Raw genomic sequence first — 23271 nt, forward strand, 5'->3', positions numbered from 1 at the left:
GTGAGTCTCTCAAACCAACGTACTTACCCAGCGTGTTTCAAACACTAAAATGTGTCTGATAGCAACTGAATTATGTACCTGGGGACACTGGAAGTTCACACTTAAAAGCAACAGAAATAAAGTGTTTTCCCACACAACAAGGCCTGCTGCTTAACATTCACCTGGTATCAGTTCCCATCCATCAGGACGGTCCTCTACGCTCAGCGATCAAGTCGTGATGAGCGGCTCGGGACTGGAAAAAAAAAATGAAAGGCGGCATGTCACCTCCCCCATGGCTATGGGCGAGGAAAAGGCTTATCCCTCTCCGCTCCCCTCTCTTCCACCCATGATAGGGACCCACCGGCCCCAGGTCCCCCGCGCCTCCCCCGCATCGTGCCGCTATCCCCCGCACAAGCGTTTCCAGAGCGCTGCCTGCCCTGCCTTGGCCCGGGCTCGCTCAAGCCCCATGGCCACGGCGCCCCGCGGTACCCGGGGCGCGGCGCTCACCGCGGCCGCCCGGCGGAGGCGGAGCGGCGCCCGGCCCGCCCCAGCGGCACCGCCCCCGAAGCGAGCGGGACATTTGAACGGGAAGAGGCGGCGGGAGAGCGGGTGCGGAGCGTTTGGCGGCGAGCTCCGGCCATGGTGGAGGGGCCGTGCTGCGCTTTGTACGCGGAGAGGCTCCGCGCCCGGGTGCGCAAGGGCCAGGCGGTGCGGAGCGCGCGAGGTAGCGCCTCGGCGGCCGGAGCCGGTGTCACCACCACGGTGAGGGGCTGCGGGGAGGCGGCTGTTGCAGGGCCGGAGTGGGGCGGCAGTTGGAGCCGCCGTTGCAGGCGGGGCGGGGCATGAGGCGGGGACCGTTAATGGGGCGGGACGGCCGTTGGAGGCGGCAGTTGGAGCGGCCGTTGCAGGCGGGGCGGGGCGTGAGGCGGGGGCTGTTAATGGGGCGGGACGGCCGCTGCCGGGGCGCTGCGCAAGCCCGATGTGTGTCTATAAGTTTGGGGAAAATTCTGCCAGATCTGGGAAAAGATGTGGTTTGTTGTTGCTTTATTGTGGCGCTCAAGTGCGGGAGCCGTTGGCTGATGGGCGTGAGCTGTAGGGCAGGATCGCTGGTGTCCGTAATATCTCCTTCTCTTCCTCCGTCAGTGTGGCAGGGCTGTGGCCTTAGCAACTGCTAGCTGGCAGCTCTGGGTTGTTCTGCTTCCTTAAATTGCAATGTCTTAAAATATTATTGCCATCAGCATGATAAATCAGCCTTAGCCGATTGGGTGTTTAAGGAGATGCAAGAGCTGGAGAAGCCTAGGTTTTTTGTAAATAATGAGGGGAAAACATCCATAATTCCTTTTGCTCACTAAAAATGGTGAATTTTAAAATACCATTTGGCTTCAGGAAAAGTATGATACAAGGAAAATTATACCAGTAGTTCCTGGTTTTAATTTCTTTTCTGCTCATCAAGCCTTCAAAAGTCTGAAGGAACCAGAACAGAGAAAAATAAACTTTTGTCTGCAGAAAAGGAATTTACATAGCTGTTCGTTTTAAAAACATCATACTAATTAGACCAGCTATTTAAATAAATAAATCATGTGGCATCTGCCTTCAATGTATACACAGTGTGCAATTTTGCTACTAGTTTTTACCCTTTTTATTGGCGGTATAAAATAATTCAGTGAAATAAAACTGTTGGGGCTTGTGAGGCTTTCTGGCAGCAAAAAGGTGTAAAGATACAAGTGAGCTGGTCTCTCTAATGAGCTATGAAGATCCAGTACTCTTGTTTTGATTGCACAGGTGGTTTTTTTTCCTCCTTCCCTCTCTTTCATGCTTGTTTTTGTTCAGCTGTGAGAAATTTTATGTATTGCTTGTGTCCTTAGTATATTGAGTATCTCCAAACAGAAAGTAGGCCTTTTTTTTCCTTTTATGTATGTACGACTGTGCTTACATATAAAAAATCAAGTATCTCAAACTTCTTTCTTCATGAAATTACTTTATTTAAAAGATATGCCATCAAGAGATTGGTTTTTATAGCTTTGTGTCTTTCAGGATTTTGACTTCTAATGTAAGGAGTTAAGCTCCTATACTTATGTAAAGAAAATCAATTACCCTAAACATACTTATGAGCGTAAGTATAGTACAGTAAAAGTCACCTCAGGGTGACTTTGTTCGCTAGCAAGCACTGCTTAGATCTCAAAGAGGCTGTTAACCACGGGCAAAGACTTGGCCAATGCAAAAGAGTCTCCATATGTTGTCCAGGCCAACATCATATTAGACATTATGGCATGTTATATACATAACACATCATTTATTATTTTATATATTATAAATATATAAATACATTATATTACATTATAATAATTTGCTATAATATACATAATGATAATAGTATTGTGTTGTAACTTGTGTGTGTGCTCATTTACAGACTGCTGTGAGTGAGGAGAGAATCTCAGGCCATAGTTTCCTTACTGGACATGTTTACAGAGGTGTGGAGACTTCAGGAAAAGAACTTTTTATGTATTTTGATCAGACAGCTTTGAGGTAAGAGGTGGGGAATGAAAAATGTCCTCTATGCATTTAAACTGTACATTTTCGTGGGGGTCTTATTGTTCTTAGTTCTCTCTCTCATTTCCAGATACTTGAAAGAGAAAAATTTCTGCTTGTACTTAACTTCTGGAAATACTGAATAGTGACTTGTTTCAGTCAATTATTCTTAGTTAAAAATCTCTTGTAAATGTGTCTGAAAAGGACAGATGTTTCTTGAAATGCTTCATTTTATACAGGAAATTGAACTATTTAGTGACTGAAATCATAGAAACACATGCAGTTGCGTAGTATCTTCCATCAAAAATGTATTTGCATACCTTTAGCTTTGCTTAAAGAATTTAGATTGAGATTGTATTTATTTTTTTTTTTAAGATTCGGTTGCTCTGACAATGAGCTCCTGTAAAAAAAACTGCAAAATTTACAAGAAAAAAAAAATGTATGTTTTCTAACATAACCAAAGCAGCTGTTCTTGTCTGCTGAGTTTTCCTCTAAATCCTGGTAGTGATACTGAAATGTTAGACAAAGCTAGGTGGCGGGTATTCTGAAAGACAGACCCATGCAAGGTAATCAACTTATTTTATGCTTTTGGATTTCTCTCAGCTGGGGAGCGACTGCCTATTGGAGGAAGATAACCTGGACGTGAAATCCTTTTATAGAGTATGGTTACTATTTGCCTAACTAGAGTGAGGCATATTTCTCAGATATTGCTATACTACAGATAGCAATTAGCCAATGAAGGAAATCTAGTTCAGTATATTCGCTATCTGCAAATTGCTAAAGTGGGCAGTTAGTTCTGTTTAAAGAGCAATGACTCCTGAAGAACTTTTATCATTGGTCCTGTTACACCAAAAAAAAGTAAAGTGTTAGGGAAATATGAGACTGATTGTACTGGGTCTGGTTTCTGTAGTGTGCTATTGATGTAAATTTGTAGTGATAATAGTGTCTGGCACTAAATCAATCTAAAAACTTGCCTTTTTTCCCTTTACAACAACATCAAATTTTACTACTCGTTTTTATCGAATATCAGGTCTATGTTTAATTAGAGAATCTTTTGTATTTGTAGTTAAAATGAGGAGAGTTCCATTTTATCTCATTCTGGCCCATCAAAGATAATAAATCACACAAGTGAAATTTTGTCAAGTTCTTAAGGCTTTCTAATGTAAAAGGGATTTATGCATAAAGATAATTGTGACTTATTTTCCTAGTCATAAACTAGCTCTGTGGCTATGAGAGTTAATATTGCTGACTTTTAATGTGCCTTTTAAACAGTGTACTGAAGATTGGCAAGTGAAATGTTCGGCTATTAATATGCATGCTGTTTTCATAAAACAACTTTGCAGGAAACATTTAGGGCATTCCTAGTTGATAGCTGTACACAAGAGTTCAAAGTTTATTTAAAAAAAGGGGGATGTAGGGGACTACTTAGGCCTATATAATACTATTCAGGGAACTTGAAAATTGAAATGCCTAATAGAAACAAAAGCTACCAAAATAGCTATATTATCTGAACTGAGCTGTAAGAAGAAAACTTTGAAAGGCATAGCTTTCTGAAAATCAAAGAAAAATAATGAATAAATTCTGTTAGGAAGTTACACGAAGAGCTGACTTAAGAGGAGCTGAATGTATCAGGTGTGTAATAAATACAAACATAAAATAGATGGGACAAAAATCAAAATTGTCTTTTGCCTGAGAATACTGTGTCTCAGTAGAAAACATTTTAAAATGTAAAATCTTAAAGCATTGATGATGTGTAAAAAGGAGTGCTTGAAAGAGTCTGTTCTATTTCTTTGCCATCTGTGCATTTTTCACTTTATTTCTTTTATTAATTTTTAATTGACCTGCAATTTTTGCCTTGGTTGTAGGCAAAGAAAAGCAGAAAACAGCATATGGCAGTTGTTAATTACGTTGTTTATGGCATTATTGAAAATAGCTTTGATATGATAACAGGGTTGGCACTGTGAGGACTGAAATATTTCCTTTCATATTTGATGACTTTTTTTGCTTGTTATAACAGAAAATTAGTGGTGTAGTAGTCTATCATTTCTTTCAGCTTCCCTAGGGACCTTAGAATTTTTCACTGGAAATGCTAGTCTTCCAGCGAACACTGTGAGATAGACCAGGAGTGTGTGCTATTTAATGATCAGTTTTGACATTTGCGTAATAAAGTGTGCAGACTACCTGAAAACTGTTGTGTTTTGGAGTATTTCTAACTTGAGCCAGAAAGGGTTCTTCCCTTGGAACTAAGCACAGACATGAACAAGTTATATGCTGCTATACTGCTGTTAATGACTAGAATTGATGCACTTGAGTACTGACTTTGTTAGATCAGAATAATTCACAACTATAACAAATAGACTATTCTAATGCTTGGAAGAACTGTTGAAGTACCCTGAAGAACTTTGTGTTTTTTTTTTTTTTTTTTTTTTTTTTTTCCCCCAGGGTTCACTTTGGTATGAATGGTTCGATGCACATTAATCGTGATGAAAGCAAAGGCAGAAATGGAGTGCTACCAGTTTTGGAGATACAGTTAACAGAGGATACGGTTTGTTTTTTTGAGGCAACAGTACAGTACAGGTAAAGTAAAAATCAATGAAATTAAAAAATAAAAGCATAGATTTTTTTTTTTCCTTTTATATGATTTTTGCTATGTTAATAGTGGAATTTTTGAAGTGCTTGGATTACTCGTATTGAAACAAAGATACACAGTAAAACTGCCTAAACATATCATGCTTTTAGCTATGGAAGTCTACTGTCTGTTACTTTTTTGTATCAGTTAATATATGAGTTATATGGGTAAAACAGTTCAATGCAATAACTTTAAATAGTGTCAAAACTGAGAATTAAATTTGGATTGTATTCTGTCCTCTGATTTCACTGCTGAACGTCATTACTCCTTTAATTTACATTCAAGTCTGAATTTCTTAACAAGAATAAGAATGTAAGGGTCTTCATATGTGACAATTACTGGTTTTAAATTTTTATGCCCCGAGGTTGTATCTCTACTTTTGTTTTCTTTTTAAAAGGAAATTGGCGCAACTGTTCCAATTAACATTAACTTGATGTATTCATCTATCAGCACTCTACTTCTTACTGCTAATAAAAATAACAGTAAACTTGATTTAAAATCACTTGAGGCTCTTAGATGAAAGGGATTTTGTAAATTAACATGTGTGTTTCTAGAATTAATGTTACGAAATGTAACAGCTTATGTAAGCCTGAGACTTCTTGCACTTAATTATTTTGAAACTTCATGCTTCAACTTACAATTAAGCTTAACTTAATAAAATCAAGTTTTAATAGAATCTTTTATTGTCATGTAGAAACCATTGGACTATGTACTTTTATAGTTAGTTATGGTGAATGGTCCAAAAACATGATATTTCCACATTGAAAATTGTTTTAAGGCAAGGACCTGACAATTATTTCTTCAAGCTAACATGAACAAAAAGAGATGATTTCTTGTACATTCGGCCAGATGCTAGCATGTAGCATCCATGATCCAAGCATGTATCATTGAGCTGTTTAGGTTTTTTTTCAATATTTTTTTCTTATATATCTTTGTCTGTCATTGTTTTGTTCTGTCTGCATGTAATGTGTCATCGTGTCTTAAAACATTGTTTTTAAACCATATTGATAAAATGGCATGTAATTCAAACACAACAATATTCTCTTATTGTATATTCCCTTCCAGAAATGCAGCCGAAAGCGAGCAGAAAGTGAGAATGATGGAAAGCTTGGATGTCTGCTCTCCAAAATTTAGCTGCTCAAGAGCAGAAAGTGAGATTAAGCAGCAGAAAACTCGCATGTTGTGTGATGTGTTACTGGATCAAGCAGTGTTACCTGGAGTGGGAAATATTATAAAAAATGAAGCACTATTTGACAGTGGCCTCCATCCAGCTATTAAAGTGAGCGAAATGTCTCAGGATTGTTTCTAATGACATCAAGTATTAGAAGTGTAAATATATAATGTTTTGTCATCTTCTTAAAACCTTCTTTTTTTAAAAAATCTTATTTCTTAAGTTCTAAGACCTTAAGCTCACGTTGGATCATTATAATCTCGCATATTTGTTATAGCACTTCGTAGGACCTCTTCCTGCTACTCTTACTGCTCTTATCTTCCAGACTAGACATATCCTTAGGGGCTGTTTCTGTTTCTTCCATAGAACGTGCTACTAGCTGGAAGAAAGTCTGTTGTTTACAAACTGGTCTGAAATTGTATAATCTGCAAAGCTAATGAAAATAACGTAAACAGTAACTGGAAGTCCACAACATAGATATTTTAACACAACTTGCATAGGACCAGTTTGTACAACTTCATAGGACCGGTCTGGATTTGAATTTTTTCTAGACTTGTGTGATGATACCCATTCTGAAGTCAATGGATATTCACTGCACTTGATGAAGATGTCTCTGTGTTTCCAGCATCTTTTAATTTCTCAGACTTAAGTATTGCTGTAAAAAAGAGCCCTGTATATCCTGGAGTGCATTAAGAAGAGCGTCTCCAGCAGGTCGACGGAGGTGATCCTGCCCCTCTGCTCAGCCCTGCTGAGGCCACAGCTGGAGTATTGTGTCCAGTTCTGGGCTCCAAAGTACAAGAGGGATGTGGAGCTGCTGGAGAGAGTCCAGCGCAGGGCCACAAGGATGATCAGGGGCCTGGAACATCTGCCCTATGAGGAGAGGCTGAGGGAGCTGGGCCTGTTCAGCCTGGAGAAGAGAAGGCTGAGAAGGGACCTAATCAGTGTCTCAAGGGAGGCAGTGAGGAGGATGGTGCTGGCCTCTCTTCACTGGTGGCCACCGACAGAACTAGAGGATATAGCCACAAACTGAAGAATCAAAAGTTCCACAGCAACTTAAGGAAAAATTTCTTAACAGTGAGGGTGAGAGAGCACTGGAACAGGTTGCCAAGAGAGATTGTGGAGTCTCCTTCTCTGGAGATCTTCCAAACCTGCTTGGACGCAATCCTCTGGTGCCACGTGCTCTAGGTGACCCTGCGTGTGCAGGGGGGTTGGACTAGATGATCTCTAGAGGCCCCTTCCAACCTTAACCATTCTGTGATTACAGTAAAAATTGCACTGCTGCTGTGCTTGGTTTATTTAAATGAAAGTTAAAATCAACAGGAGCTAAAGCCTGCCTGTCTATCCAATAGCCAAATTTGAATGAATAGTTTAGGAATCACACTCTTTATTAAGAAAGCCAAACATTAAATGAGCCATTCTACCCTCCATCCTTATCCCTACCTGGTTTCTGTGGTCTTTGAATTCTGATTCTATGGAAACTAAAGAGAAATCCCTTCAAAAGGCTTCTCCAAAATATCTTAAAAGAAAAAAAATTAAAAAAAAAAAGTTAAAAAGGGCATTCTGGAGGTCTATTCTAATGTTCTTCTCAAAGTAGGACTAACTTTCATGTTAAATCAGATTGTCTGGGATCTTATACAGTGGAGACTCAAAACTTGTCAAGGACAGAGGTTCCACAGCCCCCTGGGCAAACCACTTCAGTGCTTAACCCACAACGAGGTGTTAATCAAAATGCACTGGGATGTGTTGACCATGTGAGCTGGCAGAGGAAAATATAAGTCGGAATTCTGATATTCTTAACAAAACTGTGTCTTCTTGATGCACCTCTCAAACTGTGGTACCTTTGGTGCAGCTATTCTTCTTGAAGATCTCTCATGGGAAAGAGACTATCTGATGATAGTTAAGTCATATCCTAAAATCTCCTAAGAAACCAAGGCACATGAATGAGTTAATTCTATGATGTTAAAATTAATTTTAGTTTCCTTTGATCAAGAACTCTTAGGTTGTTGTAAAGACCACCGACATTTTTCATCTAGTATGTCTTTCAGGGCGAAGCAAAGTACGCTATTTAATATTCATACAATGAATTTGCATAGAGTTTTGCATGCAAATATATTATTTTACTGAGATAAAATGTGTAGTTAGAGAATCCTTCATAACAGCAAGTAACGTAGTTCCATATTGGCTGAAGATGTCTGGACGGGCAATGTATTATAGGTTTTCTTACTGTGGTGCTCATCTTATTCACAGGTTTGCCAACTGACAGATGAGCACATACGCCACTTGGTGAAAATGACACGTGACTTTGCCCTCCTTTTTTATAAGGTAAGGCTTGGTATTTCTGAGAACCCCCCAAAAACTTGGCTCCAGCCCATTTTTAGTTCTATGTAACTTTCTACTGGAAATAGTAAAAAGACACAACAAGACGAATGTTTCAGTGAGTAAGAATCTAAATTCGGATGCTATTAACCGTGACTTGTCAAATGAAAAAGAGGTGGTGGTATCCAGCATCCTGCAAAGATCCTTGGTTCAGCTGCAGCAGGTGAGTTTGAGACCATGTTGCCTGGCAAGTGAGGCCAGTTCTGCAGTGCATGTGCTGTAAAGTCGCTCTGAGCATGTGAAGAATTGTTGTACCCTGAGCACATGCTTACAGGCAACATAACTGTACCATAAAAATCACCTTTCAACAGGGAACTAAAAGTGCCTTGGAAGCATGAAGGTTAATGTGGCTTCATTTATGAAACTTTGAAATGGTTTTTTTTTGACTAATAGATTGTAACACCTAGCAACTGGCTTCTAACTTCTAACATGGTTAATTTTGTATAGTTCGCAACAGGGAGTGTGCCCAGGTATAGCAGATAAGAGCTTAAAACTGATTTCAAAAAGTAATTTGCAGGCATGTGGAGAGTGTCCTGGTGAGATGTTTGGCAGCCAAGTGTAGCAAACGAGTAGGTTGCTGAGATTTCTGTCAAGATATTATTAATCATGAGGAAAGCCTTCTACCTGAATCCTTCTCCATCTTTCTTGTAATGAGTTGAATCTGAAAACTTTTTGATTGCTTAGAGGGGAGAAGTTCAAGGTTTTTTTGAACTGTCACAACATCAGTAGCATATGTTTCTTCACCTGAAAACCAGTAATTCCTGGTTCGTGGTGGCAGCTGCTCTTTAACTTTAAAAATAAAGAATCCATCCCAATTCTTGGAAGGCCTGGGTTTTCTGTTTGTTTTCCTTTTTGCAGAGAACAGTGAAATGGCTGTCTTGATATTTGTTCGTTTCCATGAATGCAAGTAGCAAGTCTTTGGTAGGTGAGGAGGGCCCTTAGTTAACTTTCCTAATGCAGTATTTCAGTCATGAGTACTAAGAATATAATTATTTAATAGACTGCTTAAATTGCCGCTTCTTCCCCAACCCACTGAAAAGGAGTTTAGTCTGCCCAGGCTAGAGAAATCTCACTCTCCAAACTTCATAGTTGTGAAACCTACCTATAAAAAGATGGCATCCAATTCTGCATCATCTAAAACACTGGAAGACTTAGATGTGCCAGAGGCTTTAAAGTGTCAATAAATGAATAGCTTAAACTTCTGTAACTCCTTTTACTTATTTTCAAAATTTTTGTAATCTATACTTACACAGTACTTACTGTTCAGGTCTTTTTTAAATTATAAGATAAGCCAAACCTCTTTTATATAATACCATAATGAAAATAGATTAGTAAGAGTAGTGCTTGATCATTGTTTATTGAATGTTTTTAAACTATAATTTTATTCTAATGATAATAGTGTATTGTTATTTCAAATAACCCCTTACAGATCCAAAGATACGTAGTCTATTGATGTAAATACCTGTTGCTTTTGTTTGGCTTTTAATATACAGAGTGATGGGAAGCTCTACAGATAAGATATTAACTCTAATCTTAAGGAGAAACCTATGAAAAAATAAAGTGCTTGTCAACATGCAACAAAATATGAAATGGTAATTCTTTTTCGGCTGGGTTACTGGATGGTGCATTGTGCTTTCAAAGCACAAATAGTTGTCATTCCATGAGGCTATTAGTGCAGGTGCAGCAGAAGCAAATATGTTGAGCTGAAAGCCACCTGTATTCTTAGAATTAATCCTCAAGTCCACAAGCATTGTAGAGCTACAGCTTGTCAGAGCTGGGCTTGTTTTGCTAGGCCAGCTCTTATATCGTTTGAACTGTGCTCATGGCACTATGACAGATGTTCATGTAGCTCTCCAGAGCTGGCTTGGCTCTCCCACTTTGTTTTCTGTTTATTTTCTCACCAGTTTTATCAGGGTTATGTCCATGCTGACTCCCTGCACACTCTCTCATGAAATGTGCCTCCTTGTGCCTCTGGAGACTAATGAGGTCACTGTGTTTAATATGACTTTCTGCCACAAGCTGGGAAGCCTGGTGGTGTTCTTCATGCACCAGCTTGCATTTGGCAGAGCTTGTGCTGAGGTGAAGCTGAGAACTTCAGCGGACTCAGACTGTCTCTTACAGAGCCTCTGGAATGTATCTGCACTGTGCCATTCCCAGGCTTCGAGAAGTTCGGGTTGGCCGCCGGCGCGGCCGTTGCGCGTCTCGGGGAGCGCCGCGGGGCGGAGCGGCGGCTGCACGGCGAGCAGCGCCCGGCCCACGATCTTCCGCCGGGGGAGGAGGAAGGGCCGGGCGCGGCCCGCTGGGCGCCGCCGCCGTGAACAGCGTGGGAGCCTCCAACGAGATCGGGAAGCTGTTTGTGGGTGGCTTGGACTGGAGTACAACGCAAGAAACTCTTCGTAGCTACTTCTCCCAGTATGGAGAAGTTGTAGACTGTGTAATAGTGAAAGACAAAACGACAAACCAGTCTCGAGGATTTGGATTTGTAAAGTTTAAAGACCCTAACTCTGTTGGAACAGTACTGGCCAGCAGACCTCATACGTTAGATGGCCGAAATATTGATCCAAAGCCACGTACACCTAGGGGGATGCAACCAGAAAGGACACGGCCGAAGGAAGGATGGCAGAAAGGATCCAGAAGCGATAACAATAAATCAAATTTTTTGTTGGTGGGATTCCTCATAACTGTGGCGAGATGGAGCTCAGGGAATACTTCAAGAAATGCGGGGTGGTCACTGAAGTTGTAATCATCTATGACGCAGAGAAACAGAGGCCCCGAGGTTTTGGATTTATTACTTTCGAGGATGAACAATCAGTGGACCATGCTGTCAACATGCAATTTCACGACATCATGGGCAAAAAAGTGGAGGTAAAACGTGCAGAGCCTCGAGATAGCAAAAGCCAAACTCCAGGGCCACCAGGTGCCAGTCAGTGGGGAAGCAGGATCATGCCAAGTGCTGCCAGTGGCTGGGCAGGTCAACCCCCTCCTACCTGGCAGCAAGGATATGGCCCTCAAGGGATGTGGGTGCCAGCTGGACAGGCAATTGGTGGATATGGACCACCTCCTCCAGGAAGAGGAGCTCCTCCACCACCACCACCATTTATCTCATACATTAGTCTCTACACCTCCTGGAGGATTCCCCCTTCCACAAGGATTTCCACAGGGCTAGGGCACCCTTCCACCGTTTAGTTTTGGTTACACTGCTCCAGCTCCTCCACCTGACCAGTTTGCCCTGCCTGGAGTACCCCCACCACCTGCCACTCCAGGGGCAGCACCACTAGCGTTTCCACCACCACTGCCACCATCTCGGGCAACTCGGGACATGAGCAAACCCCCAACTGCTCAGCCAGAATTCCCTTATAGTCAGTTTGCATATGGACAAGACTTGAGTGGTTTTGGACAAGGTTTCTCTGATCCCAGCCACCAACCCCCTCCCTATGGAGGCCCCTCGGTGCAACCATCAAGTGGCCCACCTGCTGGAGGAAGTGGTTTTGGACGAGGACAGAACCATAATTTGCAAGGATTTCACCCCTACAGGCGCTAGCATGTGCTGGCAATCAGGGAATTCTGTCCACACAGGGATGTCTGGTACCAGCTGAACCCAGGAATCCCAGACTTCTGAACTTGTGACAATCACATACTTGATGGAAGAAAAACCTAACAACATTTTTTTTGGGGGGGGGAGGGGTGGGGGAGATAGCTTCTGAAGGCAAAGCTGTGGGTGTTTGGACTGCAGTTTTTAAGTATTTTTCATTCTCTAACCCATCAGCACAAATAAAGAAAATGTCACTGGTCCAAACTAAAAAAAAAAAAAAAAAAAAAAAGACCCTGCGTGTGCAGGGGGGTTGGACTAGATGGCCTTTAGAGGTCCCTTCCAACCTTAGGCATTCTATGATTCTATTAAGTTTGATTAACCCATATTTTAGTTTTATGCCTGAGCTGGCTCTGTTTTATTTATTTTTGTTGTTGTTGTTTTTTTGCTGTGTTGGTGCTGTGAACCCTTTAGCAACACACCTGCAAAGGGCAGGTCAAAGACTGGTACTAAATCACAGTTAGCTGATCCAGCTGGACCCATGGCATATGTTGCCTGTGCCATGCAAGTATATTTTTTATTTGTTCTGTTTTCTATTATCTGGAGAATTCCAGACCTTATTATCCTAGTTTAAGAGTCAACTCTCCTTATATATGCCTGAAGTACAGACGACAGCATTTATGAATATGCCTTAAACATCTTTGTGTAGTAATTCACCTGTCAGTTTACATGTGGAGGGCCTTTTTTATTTCATTTTTTGTTGGCTTCAGTTAAAATGAAATTTATCTTGGGTCTTTAACTTTCATTCTGCATGTACTCTAGTGCCGCAAAACGGGATCTGCGCTGTACAAACACTACAAAGTATACAGGCGGCCCAGCTGCGGTCAGTGCGATGGGAACATCACTGCCTGTCGTTTAGGAGAGAACAATAGGATGACCTACTTCTGCTGGCGATGTCAGAAGGCTGATGCGCAGCTTGTCAATATTAGGTATGGCTCTGATTCTATAATACTGTTGAGCATAGCTGTCTTCTGAAAAGTGCTGAAACTGTAAGAGGACATCAGTTTGCAAATACAGGTGGATCCTTGTTCATTTAATATCTTATCACCTCTTAACTTACAAAAGCAAATATTTTGGCCATTAGTGTTTATAAATGTTTAAAAATTGTGGTTTCTTGATGATACCAGTATATTTCAAAGGGCCTATCTTCTGTGAAATAGCTGGTACTTTGCCCAAATGTGGGAATCAACAACTTGCAATACTCAGAATTGTACACTATTTCTGGAAAAGTTGTTCCATATTCTTGGTATTATCAATATAATAGGTTTGGATGCTTACATACCGTGAAGTTGAATGGCATAAGGAAGAAAGAAATGTGTACCTCTATTTGCTTTCATGGAGAACCCCCTCTAGTCTAGTCAAATAACAGCCGGACAGCTTTGTATCTGTGCTGTTTTGTTCAGGATATGAAGTTAAACTAACACTTCAGTAAATTTATAATGCAACAGATCTTGTAGATGTTCTGGAGTCATTTATTCAGTGACTTCTTATTATCAATGAAAGTACATTTAACTGAAGTGGTAACTAAATGCATATCACATTTCAAGCTTTTCAAGGCTAACAGGAGCCACTGTTACCCCACTGACTTATTGCAAATCATAAACTACAGTATTTTACCCAGTGGTTCTTGGGTCAAGTTCAGTAGCTTATGATTTTGCTCACTTGAAAATATGAATAAAACACCTCATCAAATCACATCAATGTGTCCTGAATCTCTAAATATGTGTGTGTATATATATATATATATACATATATATATATTTTTCTCCTTTTTTCCCCTATCTCATGATCCAGTAAGACAGGAAAAACATCAGATTACACATACTGGGTACATTGAATATTATCAGCCTAATAAAGCATCTTTGATTCCTGAGTAGGATAATTGATTTAATTATGTGAAAATATCAATTTTTAATACAAACTTACCACTTAAGCTTTTTGTTATCTAGTCATAGTATTTCAGTGAATGCTACTGTAATGTCTAGTCTAACTCTTGACAGGACAGGCTCTCTGAACTGTCAGCATTTCTCATTATTGTCCATACTCTTCTTGCTGTGGAAGAACTATGGTAGGTAATAGATAGCCCTACCATTACATATCTTGGAAGGCTGTTGAGCAGAGTGACAAATGCAGAATAAATGACAGGTTTGAAGAATATCACAGCAATTCACCAGAACAACATTTTGGTTTATAATTGAATTGCTTAAAGTTTTGAGATTATGAAGTATCCAGGATGTGCATAATTCCATGGAAAGCTTTGCAGAAAAATTTTGAACACTTATCAGTCACTTAAAAAAAATACTTAAAAATTACTTAAAAACTTACATGTCTTACTGAATTGCTAACTGTTATATTTAACATGCCAGCAGGGTCTGTATCCAGCAACAGATGACAAAATTAGTCCTTGATAACATGCAGTGATTGCAAAATAATAATAATGATTCTAAGCAAATAAACCCGCCACCGGAAGGTGGTATCACTGAGAGTGACAGAGCACTGGGACACACTTCCCAGAGAGCTCATAGAGTCTCCTTCCTTGGAGATCTTTAAAACCCGCCTGGACACAATCCTGTGCAAGGTGTTCTAGGTAGCCTTGCTGGAGCAGGGGAGTCCCTGAGAACCCAATGTCCCTTCCAACTTTAAGCATTCTATGAGAGCTAACAGCTTAATAACTACAAAGAAAATCTATAGAAGTATGTGTAGTACAGCTTTGTCTCACACAGGTAAGAAATTCTTGAGCTCTTTTTAAGGAGAGGAAAAAAGCATGAAGCAAGAAAGAAAATTCATAATTCTGAACAGGCTCCTAAGTATTAAAGATATTTTAACAAATGGTGACTCACAAGACAGACTCAGTTTAATGTTTTCAGTTCTGTTGGTTGTTTTGGTTTAATGACTATCATTCAAATGATAATCAAGACTTTATATTGTGTGACTTCAGCCTCTGAACAGTTCTAATTCATTAATGCATTTGTTAGCAAGCCTTCTGTAGAAGGGATGGGGGAAAATACTGGAACAAGCTTTGTTATCCACAGGCTTTTTCCTGCAGCACTTGAAAATGATACAGATTTGAGAAAGGTTGAGGCATTGTGCTGCAGAATATAAGTGGATAATAATTAGCTTTCTCTCAATTTTAGTTTGAATATTTTTATTTGTACTACTTCTCCAGCATTGGGGAAGATTTGCCCTTTAGGTAAGGGAAAAGATGAAGCTCTAATCATGACATGCTGTCCGAGTTACGACAGACAGCTGTAACACTGTGTACTACTTGTCCTCTAGCCCTGCGTCTCCCAGCACACAGTGGTGTAAGGTAATTTGTAGAAGAAACTTCACAAGATGCTAACATCATTCTTTTGTTTCACAGCAAACTGCCAACTAGAAATAGCCTAATTGGCTGGGCCTATGGCAGGAGGTCATGTTCTAATGAACATGTAGCTCAGAAATCTGAAGAAGAGTGGACATGCATGTCCTGTACCCTAATAAACAAGCCGTCTGCTAAAATCTGTGATGCCTGCTTGACTTCAAGGCCTGAAGGTAATGAAAGGATGTTTGGAACTTGGCTTGAGGGGACAAGAGAGGACTGTATTCTTGATATCATTTTCAAAGACATAAAACTATGGAAAAATGTAGTTAAGTGTAGAGGTAAATTGTAAACCATTTTTATGCAACTTTCACTAACTGTAAAGCTCAATTTTGAAAGAGTCTTATGTCTTGTCTTCAATACTAAAAATAATCCAGTTTTCCAGCCTCATGTATTGGTGAGGATTCTGTGGACAAGCCATTTCTGCGACCCTTTGTTTTTACTGGGGAAAGGAGTGAGACTCTTGGCATTCTTCCCCTTAAAATATCAGAGGTTTGCAGCATGTGTCTGATAGAGGGAAAATCATTGTCAGGGCAGGGCAAAAAGTAACTCCTTTCATGTGAAGAAAACCCGTAGGAGACTGTATATGTTAGTACCCTTTGCAAAGGGTGTGTCAGCGTTTCTCATGGGCTAGTTTTCTTTTTCTTTTTCTCTAGATTCAGAATAAGGATGACTCAGGCCTCACTTGCTAAATTTGTTGTTCGTCCTTTCCTGAGGCTTTACTGCTGCTATCTAGACTCTTGATAAGCAGAAGCAGATAGAAAGTAAAAGGAAGATGGAACTGAAAGAGTAACGTGCTGCCTTCTGCACAGAATTCTGTTCAGAAATCTAGATAATAAGAGATGAGCGAAGTAGTGAACTTTCCCTTGCCCCTGAGACCTGTGGGGTTTTGTTTCTTTCTCTTTGTGAACAGCAGAGCTTAGTTTTCTCTTTCAGTAGGCAAAGTGAGGTAATCACTCTGTAGAAGGATTTACAGTAAACTATGTAGGAACAGGGCTATGTGTGAGAAGTCAGGATGAGCTGGGGAAGGAGCATATCAGTCACAGTAGGTCAAAACTCACCCTCAGATATTTTGAATTGTTACATCCAAGAAGCCTAAGACTGAAGGTGTGCGCATATGTGACTTCTTATGCCTAATACAAATTCTTCAATGATTCTTTTGTACCTTAAATTCTTTTTTTACCTTAAAAACTAACCCTCCACTTATGACCAGAGAATCATTCACTAAAGTGGCAAAAATCTGCATACCACCACTTAATCTTTTATTTTCTTTGCCCTAAATCTACAAAACTGAAAGGGAAGATGCTTTTAAGTAGTATACAGGCTTTTTCTGTATTTGGGAAGAATTAACGGCTTGTTTAGGCTTTAGGACCGATCATTTAAAAGTTCTCTGGATTTAGCAACATAAAGAATACAGGTTGAAGATCGGAAGGTCTCATAGCTCTTGTCTCATGGCTCAAAGCCATACTTTTCAAAGTGCCAAAAAACTCCCAGCCTGCTTGAAGAAGCGCCTTATGGTACTGATGCTTGCTCTTACAAAATCAGTTTCAAATCTTTTTTTTTAAAAGTGTTCATTCATTCTAGATACCATCTTTCATGAATGGAGTGGTGTGTATCAAACTCCTCTCTTATTCCAGTTGAACTCCATTTCCCCAGGGCAGGAATCAAGGGAAGTAATGTCTTTGTGCATAGCATGAGATGTGTTGCCAGCAGAGCCTAATCTTTTTCTTTTCCTGTAAAATCAGTGCCAGAAACCTGTAAGCTTTAATCTGCTCACAGACTCAGATTTACCAATTAACATCTCTCCTGGAATTAATACTCTTAGCTGGATCTTAAAATATATAGCAACTTCTGTACAGTAAAGATCTCTAAAGCTTTGTATCTAAATCCTGTTCTGTTTCTTTTCCTGTATGACTTCTTAGTTTCATCTCTTTAGTTATGTGCTATTACTGAAAACAGGCCTGGAAAGTGAAAACCTGTTAGAATCGGTGGAATACAACTCCTCTCCCCTGCCTTCTCTTCCCTCTCCCCTTTTTTAGTAAGACTTTTCGTCACAGGAGTGTTATCCGAGTTTTTTTTTTTTTAGTTTTGATTTTTGTTTAATACAGCTTTGCTTGCTTCTTTCTCTTACAGGAATTAAGGTTCCCTATCTCCTCTCCTCTAGCTTTCAAATACAGAATACTAATCAAATGTAGTCCCACTTGCATTACAGTAGTGTCATCCTAAAACATCATGTTGGCTCCAAAAGTGCATTACGTTTGGTAATTGAAGAAGTTTGGCATATATCTGATCTCTGACAAGTTTTGTGACTTTTCAAAATGTACGGTAAATGGAAGTAAATTCACTCTTTCACTCTGTGTATGAACAGTTACAGATCATAAATATAATCTTTAGACTCACACTACACACATGGATTATAATCAATCATTTATTTTTCTTTAGTTCCAAAGACAGGGAATGATGACGATTCTGTAGCCTTTAACAGAAGCTTAATGAAGTACCCTTGTAATGATTTTGGAAAGCCAAGCGTCGAAATAAAAATAAACAGGAAAGCTGCGTTTGGACATACAACCCTAGTCGTAACAGACCTCAGTAGCAAAGTTGTTCAGAGAAATGATACCCAAATATCGGATGCGCACGCTCAGGGTGTTTCGCCGAAGAACAATTTGGATCAAATCCCAAGTGACGTACGTCAGTCAAGGGAAAGTACAGACAAGTACTGCTCAACAAATGTCACTGTGGCTATGGCTTCACCCTCCTATCAGCAGGCTTTCTCTTTCAAACCCATACAAAAGAAGCAGAAAACTGATCATGTACCTTCTATTCTCCAGCAAAACACAGGAATCAGGTATGTTATTCTAAAATGTAATTAAGTCTTTATAATCTCATACCTGAAGACTAATGGAATGCTGTGGGGTTTAGACATTGTCTTCAGGTTTATGTCAGGGATATCTTATTCCTGGGTAAGTAAAATTACATTCAGATTTCAAAAACAACTACATAGGCTTTTACTGGAAAAGTCCCGATTTTGGCATCTAGCCCATCCTACTGTTAACTAAACTGCAGTTCATAGTTCAGATTTTTAGATAGAATAGCACACTATAGTTCTTATCTGTAAGCGGGCAAAGTTCTGCCCATAGAACTGTCTGATCACTGCTTGCATTAGTAATGTAGTTATGTATGTATGCTATTCTTGAAATCACTGTGAGAGATTCCAAAATGCAAACTGATGTCTGTCTTTGAAAAGATGTATTCGTTTTCCCTGTTTAAAGAGATGTTCTTTAATCAGTTTATTTTGTTATTTGCAAGAGCATGTATTCTTGGTGTTTTTGCTTACTGCAACCTAAGGAGAAGAGAAAAGGTCTGTGATGGAGACTTGGCTAAAACACTAGCTGTCTGAAAGGTAGTTAGAGGTATATAACTAGTGAGAGTTAGTAATTTAGAGGCAAATATTAACTGTCTGAAAGTTAGAGAAATTGTCTGTGCTGTTGAAGCACCTAGTTGTGAAATCAGATCTTGCTTGCTGACATACTAGACAGATTCTCCTGAATATAAGGCTACAACCACGTCAGGCAGGATAATTGAGAATAGAGGAAAAGCACAAAGAAAGGAGGCTATCAATCCCAGTAGCAGGTAGTTATAGCAAGTCCTCAATTTAAACATATCTATAGTTAAGGGGAGGGCTCTCTATTTTTTTTTAAGTTGTACCATATAAGAGGTTTTTGTCTTATTTTAGTGAGATGTTGTAAGAAAGCTTTGCCATGTCTACAGAGATCTTCCAAGCATAAAACACAACATAAAGTTCCTAAGCTAAAAACTTAACAGGAATGAACTAATAAATCTTTTCAGTTTTCATCAGTGCTCTTCTGCTCTGTAAATAGATTAGAAAGTTTTATTTCAGAGAGTATTAATCTTATTTTAAAATGTTAATGTGAAAAAGAAAACCTTATGTATTACATTCAGATAATCTCTGGTTATTTCAGTTCATGAGGAATGAAGAAATAAACTTCATCTCCTCAGAGAACACTATTCTACCCACTCATCTAGATTACTTCTTGTCAAAATATGATTTGAAGCATTATGGTACCTTTTTATTAAAGAGAATGGATTTTTTCTTCTGTAACCTTGAGTATTTTTCCTTTTTGCTCCTCTTCTGAGAGAATTCTTCTGAAGTATGTTGACATTTGGAAGTTGGATAAAGTATAGGTGGTAGGAGTTGTTTTGCAGATGAATTGAAGAATATATTAAAATAGCTGGAAACAACAGTTAATGCTAGGAAAATTGGACTAGTGGAAGACGAGCATAGTGTTAGCTGCCTTTTTGCTCCTAATAATCTTCACCTAAAAGCACAGTGAGGTGCCTGAGAAAAATCAAGCTCTGGCTGGCACTGTGTGCAAAAGTACATTGAGAGTACCACCCTAACAGTAGGAGAGGGATTTCTTTGTCTGGATGTGGTGTTGGTAATCCCTTTAATATTATGCAGAAGTGATTTTTTAACCTGTCATTACAGCAAGCCTCAAGTTAATATGACAGATGGTATTTGTTCGTTAAACACGGGCCATCCTCGCTGCAGTAAACACAGCCGCCTCTGCACTCTCAGAGTTGTGAGAAAGGACGGAGAAAACAAGGGCAGGCAGTTTTATACTTGTCCTCTACCCAGAAAATGTCGGTGTGACTACTTTCAAGTATGTATAAGTTTTCAAAGTTTGTTTTCTAATAAAACAGGTAAGACTACATGCCATTTACTTAGTTCAGTAGGTCTCCTTGTGGCCCACTTAACCCCTGGTGTTGGTACATGTAGAAAGATAAGATCCATCTAAAGCTTAAGGTCATTTTCATACTTTTGTACACTGAATTAAAACTGAGACCATAGTGGTAGTGATGAATGAATAGTTTTTCTTACTTCTCACAGCTCTACAAACACCTGCTTGTATAAATACTCAATGTACTTGAGTGCAAAGGAAGGTATATACATAGTGTTGGTTAGAAAGGACTTCTAGAAGCGATTTCAACCTCCTCCTGGAAGGAGGACTATTATTAACACTAAATCATCATCCGTATATCTGTCTAGTGGAAATCTTTAAAACCCCCATGAATGGAGGAGATTCCTTGTCTAGACAAGTGCTGTACTAATAACTAATGACTGCTCCATCTGCAACTTGAGGCCATTGCTCCTTGCTATGTAAGCGTGACTGAGAAAAAAGTTGGCTTAATCATTTCCCAGCAGGTAGCTGCAGATGAACTTAGGACAGTATTAACTGTGATGTCTTAACTGGAAATAATGTGTGTGTTAACATCAATTAAAGTTAAAATGTTAAAATATTTAGCACCATTTAAATTACATGTAGTTACGATTAATGTTACAGAAAAATCTAAAATCACTAACCACAAAAGACAACTCCATTAACTATGAGAAGTGCCTCTTACTTGCTAAAGCCGTTCCTGTAGATTTACTTGTTACTAATTTTAGAATAAGGACTTTATTGCCATCACATACAATAAAACTTTTTTTTTTTTTGGCAGTGGGCTGACTTGAATTTTCCATTCTGTAACCATGGGAAGCGCTGTGTAATGAAGACTGTGTTGAAGATTGGTCCCAATAATGGAAAGAACTTTTTTGTGTGCCCTTCTGTGAAGGAAAAACAATGCGGCTTTTTCCAATGGGCAGAACAGCAGGCAGGTATGCAGATTATTCCTTAAGGCTGAAGTTTTCATCTGTAAAGCATGATTGTGTAGTTACTTGCCCCTCAGAATGTCTTAAAAGGATTTGACTTATGTCTATTCATGACACTGCTTTTTCCTGTTCACTAGTTCATAGTAGGATAGGTCAAACAACTGAGAATTACAGCTTTTGAAAGAGCAATTACTACATCTAGTCCTGTGAAAATTATACATTGCTTGCATCTTGCATGATATTTTAAAATAAAAACATTCAACTCTGACATCATGAATAGGCTTCCAAAATGTCAATAGGCCTTTATTATGCATTGTTTTAGGAGAATTATGAAAATAAATACATTGTTATAAATTGCAAAAAGCAATTTAGAAACCAACAGAGAAAAAAAATCTAAAACAAAATATTTTAGTCCTTGTTATTGATTCATCTATTTAACAATATATTCTCTCAAAGCCTAATTTAAATTTGTAATTATATATAATAACCTACAGTAAAAGTTTCATTCTTACAATTTTAAAAGTTGAACCCTGAATAAAAGATTGTTTCATTTTTAAAAAAATGATTTTGTATCAGCTCATTTCTGCTGCTTCAAGTTAGCTTAACTACAAGTATTAGCATTTTATAACTTATCATCTTCGTCTCAAGTGTAAGGTAATAGGCCAAAGCTAGTTGAAGTCACTGGGGTGACTGCAGATAAAACAGAACAATAGCTCTTTAATCTCTATGAGCGAGATTGCATGGTACAAATTTTATAAATTTTGTACCTAAAGTTACAATAAAATATGTTAAGAATTCCAAGCATTTGTTCCTCTCTAAAGCGGTTACAGAGCTGGTGGATCAGTGGTTCAAGAAAACACTGTTTTGGGTAAATAGATGTCACAAAGGAAACAAATATTTTACACTGCAGTGCCAGACTCCCAGCACCTGATAACAGTAATGAACTGGAACTCAGTGAACAACTTCTTTTCCTTCACAACTCTATAAAATCCAATTTGGGGCTTTACCTATTATACATCTATTTCAAATTCAGTTTAAAGCCTCTTCTGTCTTGAACAAAATTGATTAACTTTATTTTTAATTCACTCTTATACCAGTACTTGAAGCATATGAAAGAAATCCAAACACTTTAAATGTATTAGTTAAATCTGAAGAAACTATTAAAAAACTTAATTTACTTATACACATTTTGCTGTATCAGTTGTAAAGTTTCTTCAACGAAGTATACATTGAAATGTCTGACAGTCCTGATAATAGTAAATATTGTAAAAATCCATTCCCAAGATAATGCTATTAATCATATCATACTCTGCTATTTTTGTCAAAAACACTGGTCATTAGGTTAATTGCAAGTTTTCAGGTAATAACCATCTAGTAAGCTGTGATTAAAACAGATCTTTCAATGACAGGATAGGCGATTACATTCGGGCTGTTCTTACAAATTGCTTAGACGGCTTGATTGAAAAAAAAAAATGATGAAAAGCTTGTCCCTGTGGTTGGGATTGTTTCCCAGGATTACAAACCAAATCTGTACTCTGCTGCTGCCCTCTGCTCCTGCTCCTTCTACAGCAATACTGGGGGCTGAGCCACCAACAAGAAGTGGACTGCAAGGCTGCTCATGAGTGGCTGCTCCTGAGTTCAGCATAGCCCACCACACACCCTTTTCAAATGTCAGAAGAGCAGTGGGACCACTTTGAAAATCAAAGGTACACCAGATTAACTCCTGCTTTATTGAAATATTATATATCAGCTGTATTTAGAACTATCTCCATTATTCCCATTCACTTGCTTTCCCTCCCCTTTTTTAGAGACAGAGAGGCTGTATTAAGTGAATTTAGGAACCTGTAGTCTTTTAGAACTGTTGCTAACCTGTTCCATCACAGACACATGCAGTCCAATTAAACAGACTACCACAGTCATAGCTTATCTGATGTTCAGCATGCAGAAAATTCAACGTTAAACATCA

At 39.1% G+C, this 23271-nt stretch overlaps 1 protein-coding gene, 1 long non-coding RNA gene and 1 pseudogene across 4 annotated transcripts in view; 2 read left to right on the forward strand and 1 right to left on the reverse strand.

The window, feature by feature from the left end:
* Nucleotides 1-23271, reverse strand: part of LOC148594692 (uncharacterized) — a 524454-nt gene that overhangs the window by 206825 nt on the left and 294358 nt on the right. The gene's annotated exons all lie outside the window — the stretch shown is intronic.
* NEIL3 (nei like DNA glycosylase 3) lies at nucleotides 596-21338 on the forward strand. Of its 3 annotated transcripts, XM_088524808.1 has the most exons (11): nucleotides 596-729; nucleotides 760-765; nucleotides 2390-2505; nucleotides 4951-5085; nucleotides 6203-6416; nucleotides 8556-8630; nucleotides 13036-13202; nucleotides 15635-15804; nucleotides 18074-18479; nucleotides 20142-20316; nucleotides 21155-21338. In XM_088524808.1, the coding sequence occupies exons 1-11, from the start codon at nucleotides 619-621 to the stop codon at nucleotides 21329-21331; spliced, it is 1752 nt and encodes a 583-aa protein (XP_088380934.1). In that variant the 5' UTR covers nucleotides 596-618; the 3' UTR covers nucleotides 21332-21338. The 3 variants fall into 3 exon arrangements, with proteins under 3 accessions (XP_088380934.1, XP_088380932.1, XP_088380933.1); XM_088524806.1 differs by lacking the exon at nucleotides 760-765 and having other exon boundaries at nucleotides 596-741; XM_088524807.1 differs by lacking the exon at nucleotides 760-765.
* On the forward strand, nucleotides 10989-12319 carry LOC104579868 (DAZ-associated protein 1 pseudogene; annotated as a pseudogene).

The sequence above is a fragment of the Tinamus guttatus genome, unplaced genomic scaffold (genome assembly GCF_059628265.1).
Source record: "Tinamus guttatus ecotype Peru unplaced genomic scaffold, ASM5962826v1 Tinamus_guttatus_pri_ptg000213l, whole genome shotgun sequence".
NCBI classification, from domain to species: Eukaryota; Metazoa; Chordata; class Aves; order Tinamiformes; family Tinamidae; genus Tinamus; species Tinamus guttatus.

Coding starts and splice junctions, on each gene's coding strand:
- NEIL3 (XM_088524806.1), top strand. CDS start 619: ATGGTGGAGGGGCCGTGCTGCGCTTTGTACGCGGAGAGGCTCCGCGCC. Junction 742..2,389: donor GAGCCGGTGTCACCACCACG/GTGAGGGGCTGC, acceptor GCTCATTTACAG/ACTGCTGTGAGTGAGGAGAG. Junction 20,317..21,154: donor GTCGGTGTGACTACTTTCAA/GTATGTATAAGT, acceptor TTTTTTTGGCAG/TGGGCTGACTTGAATTTTCC.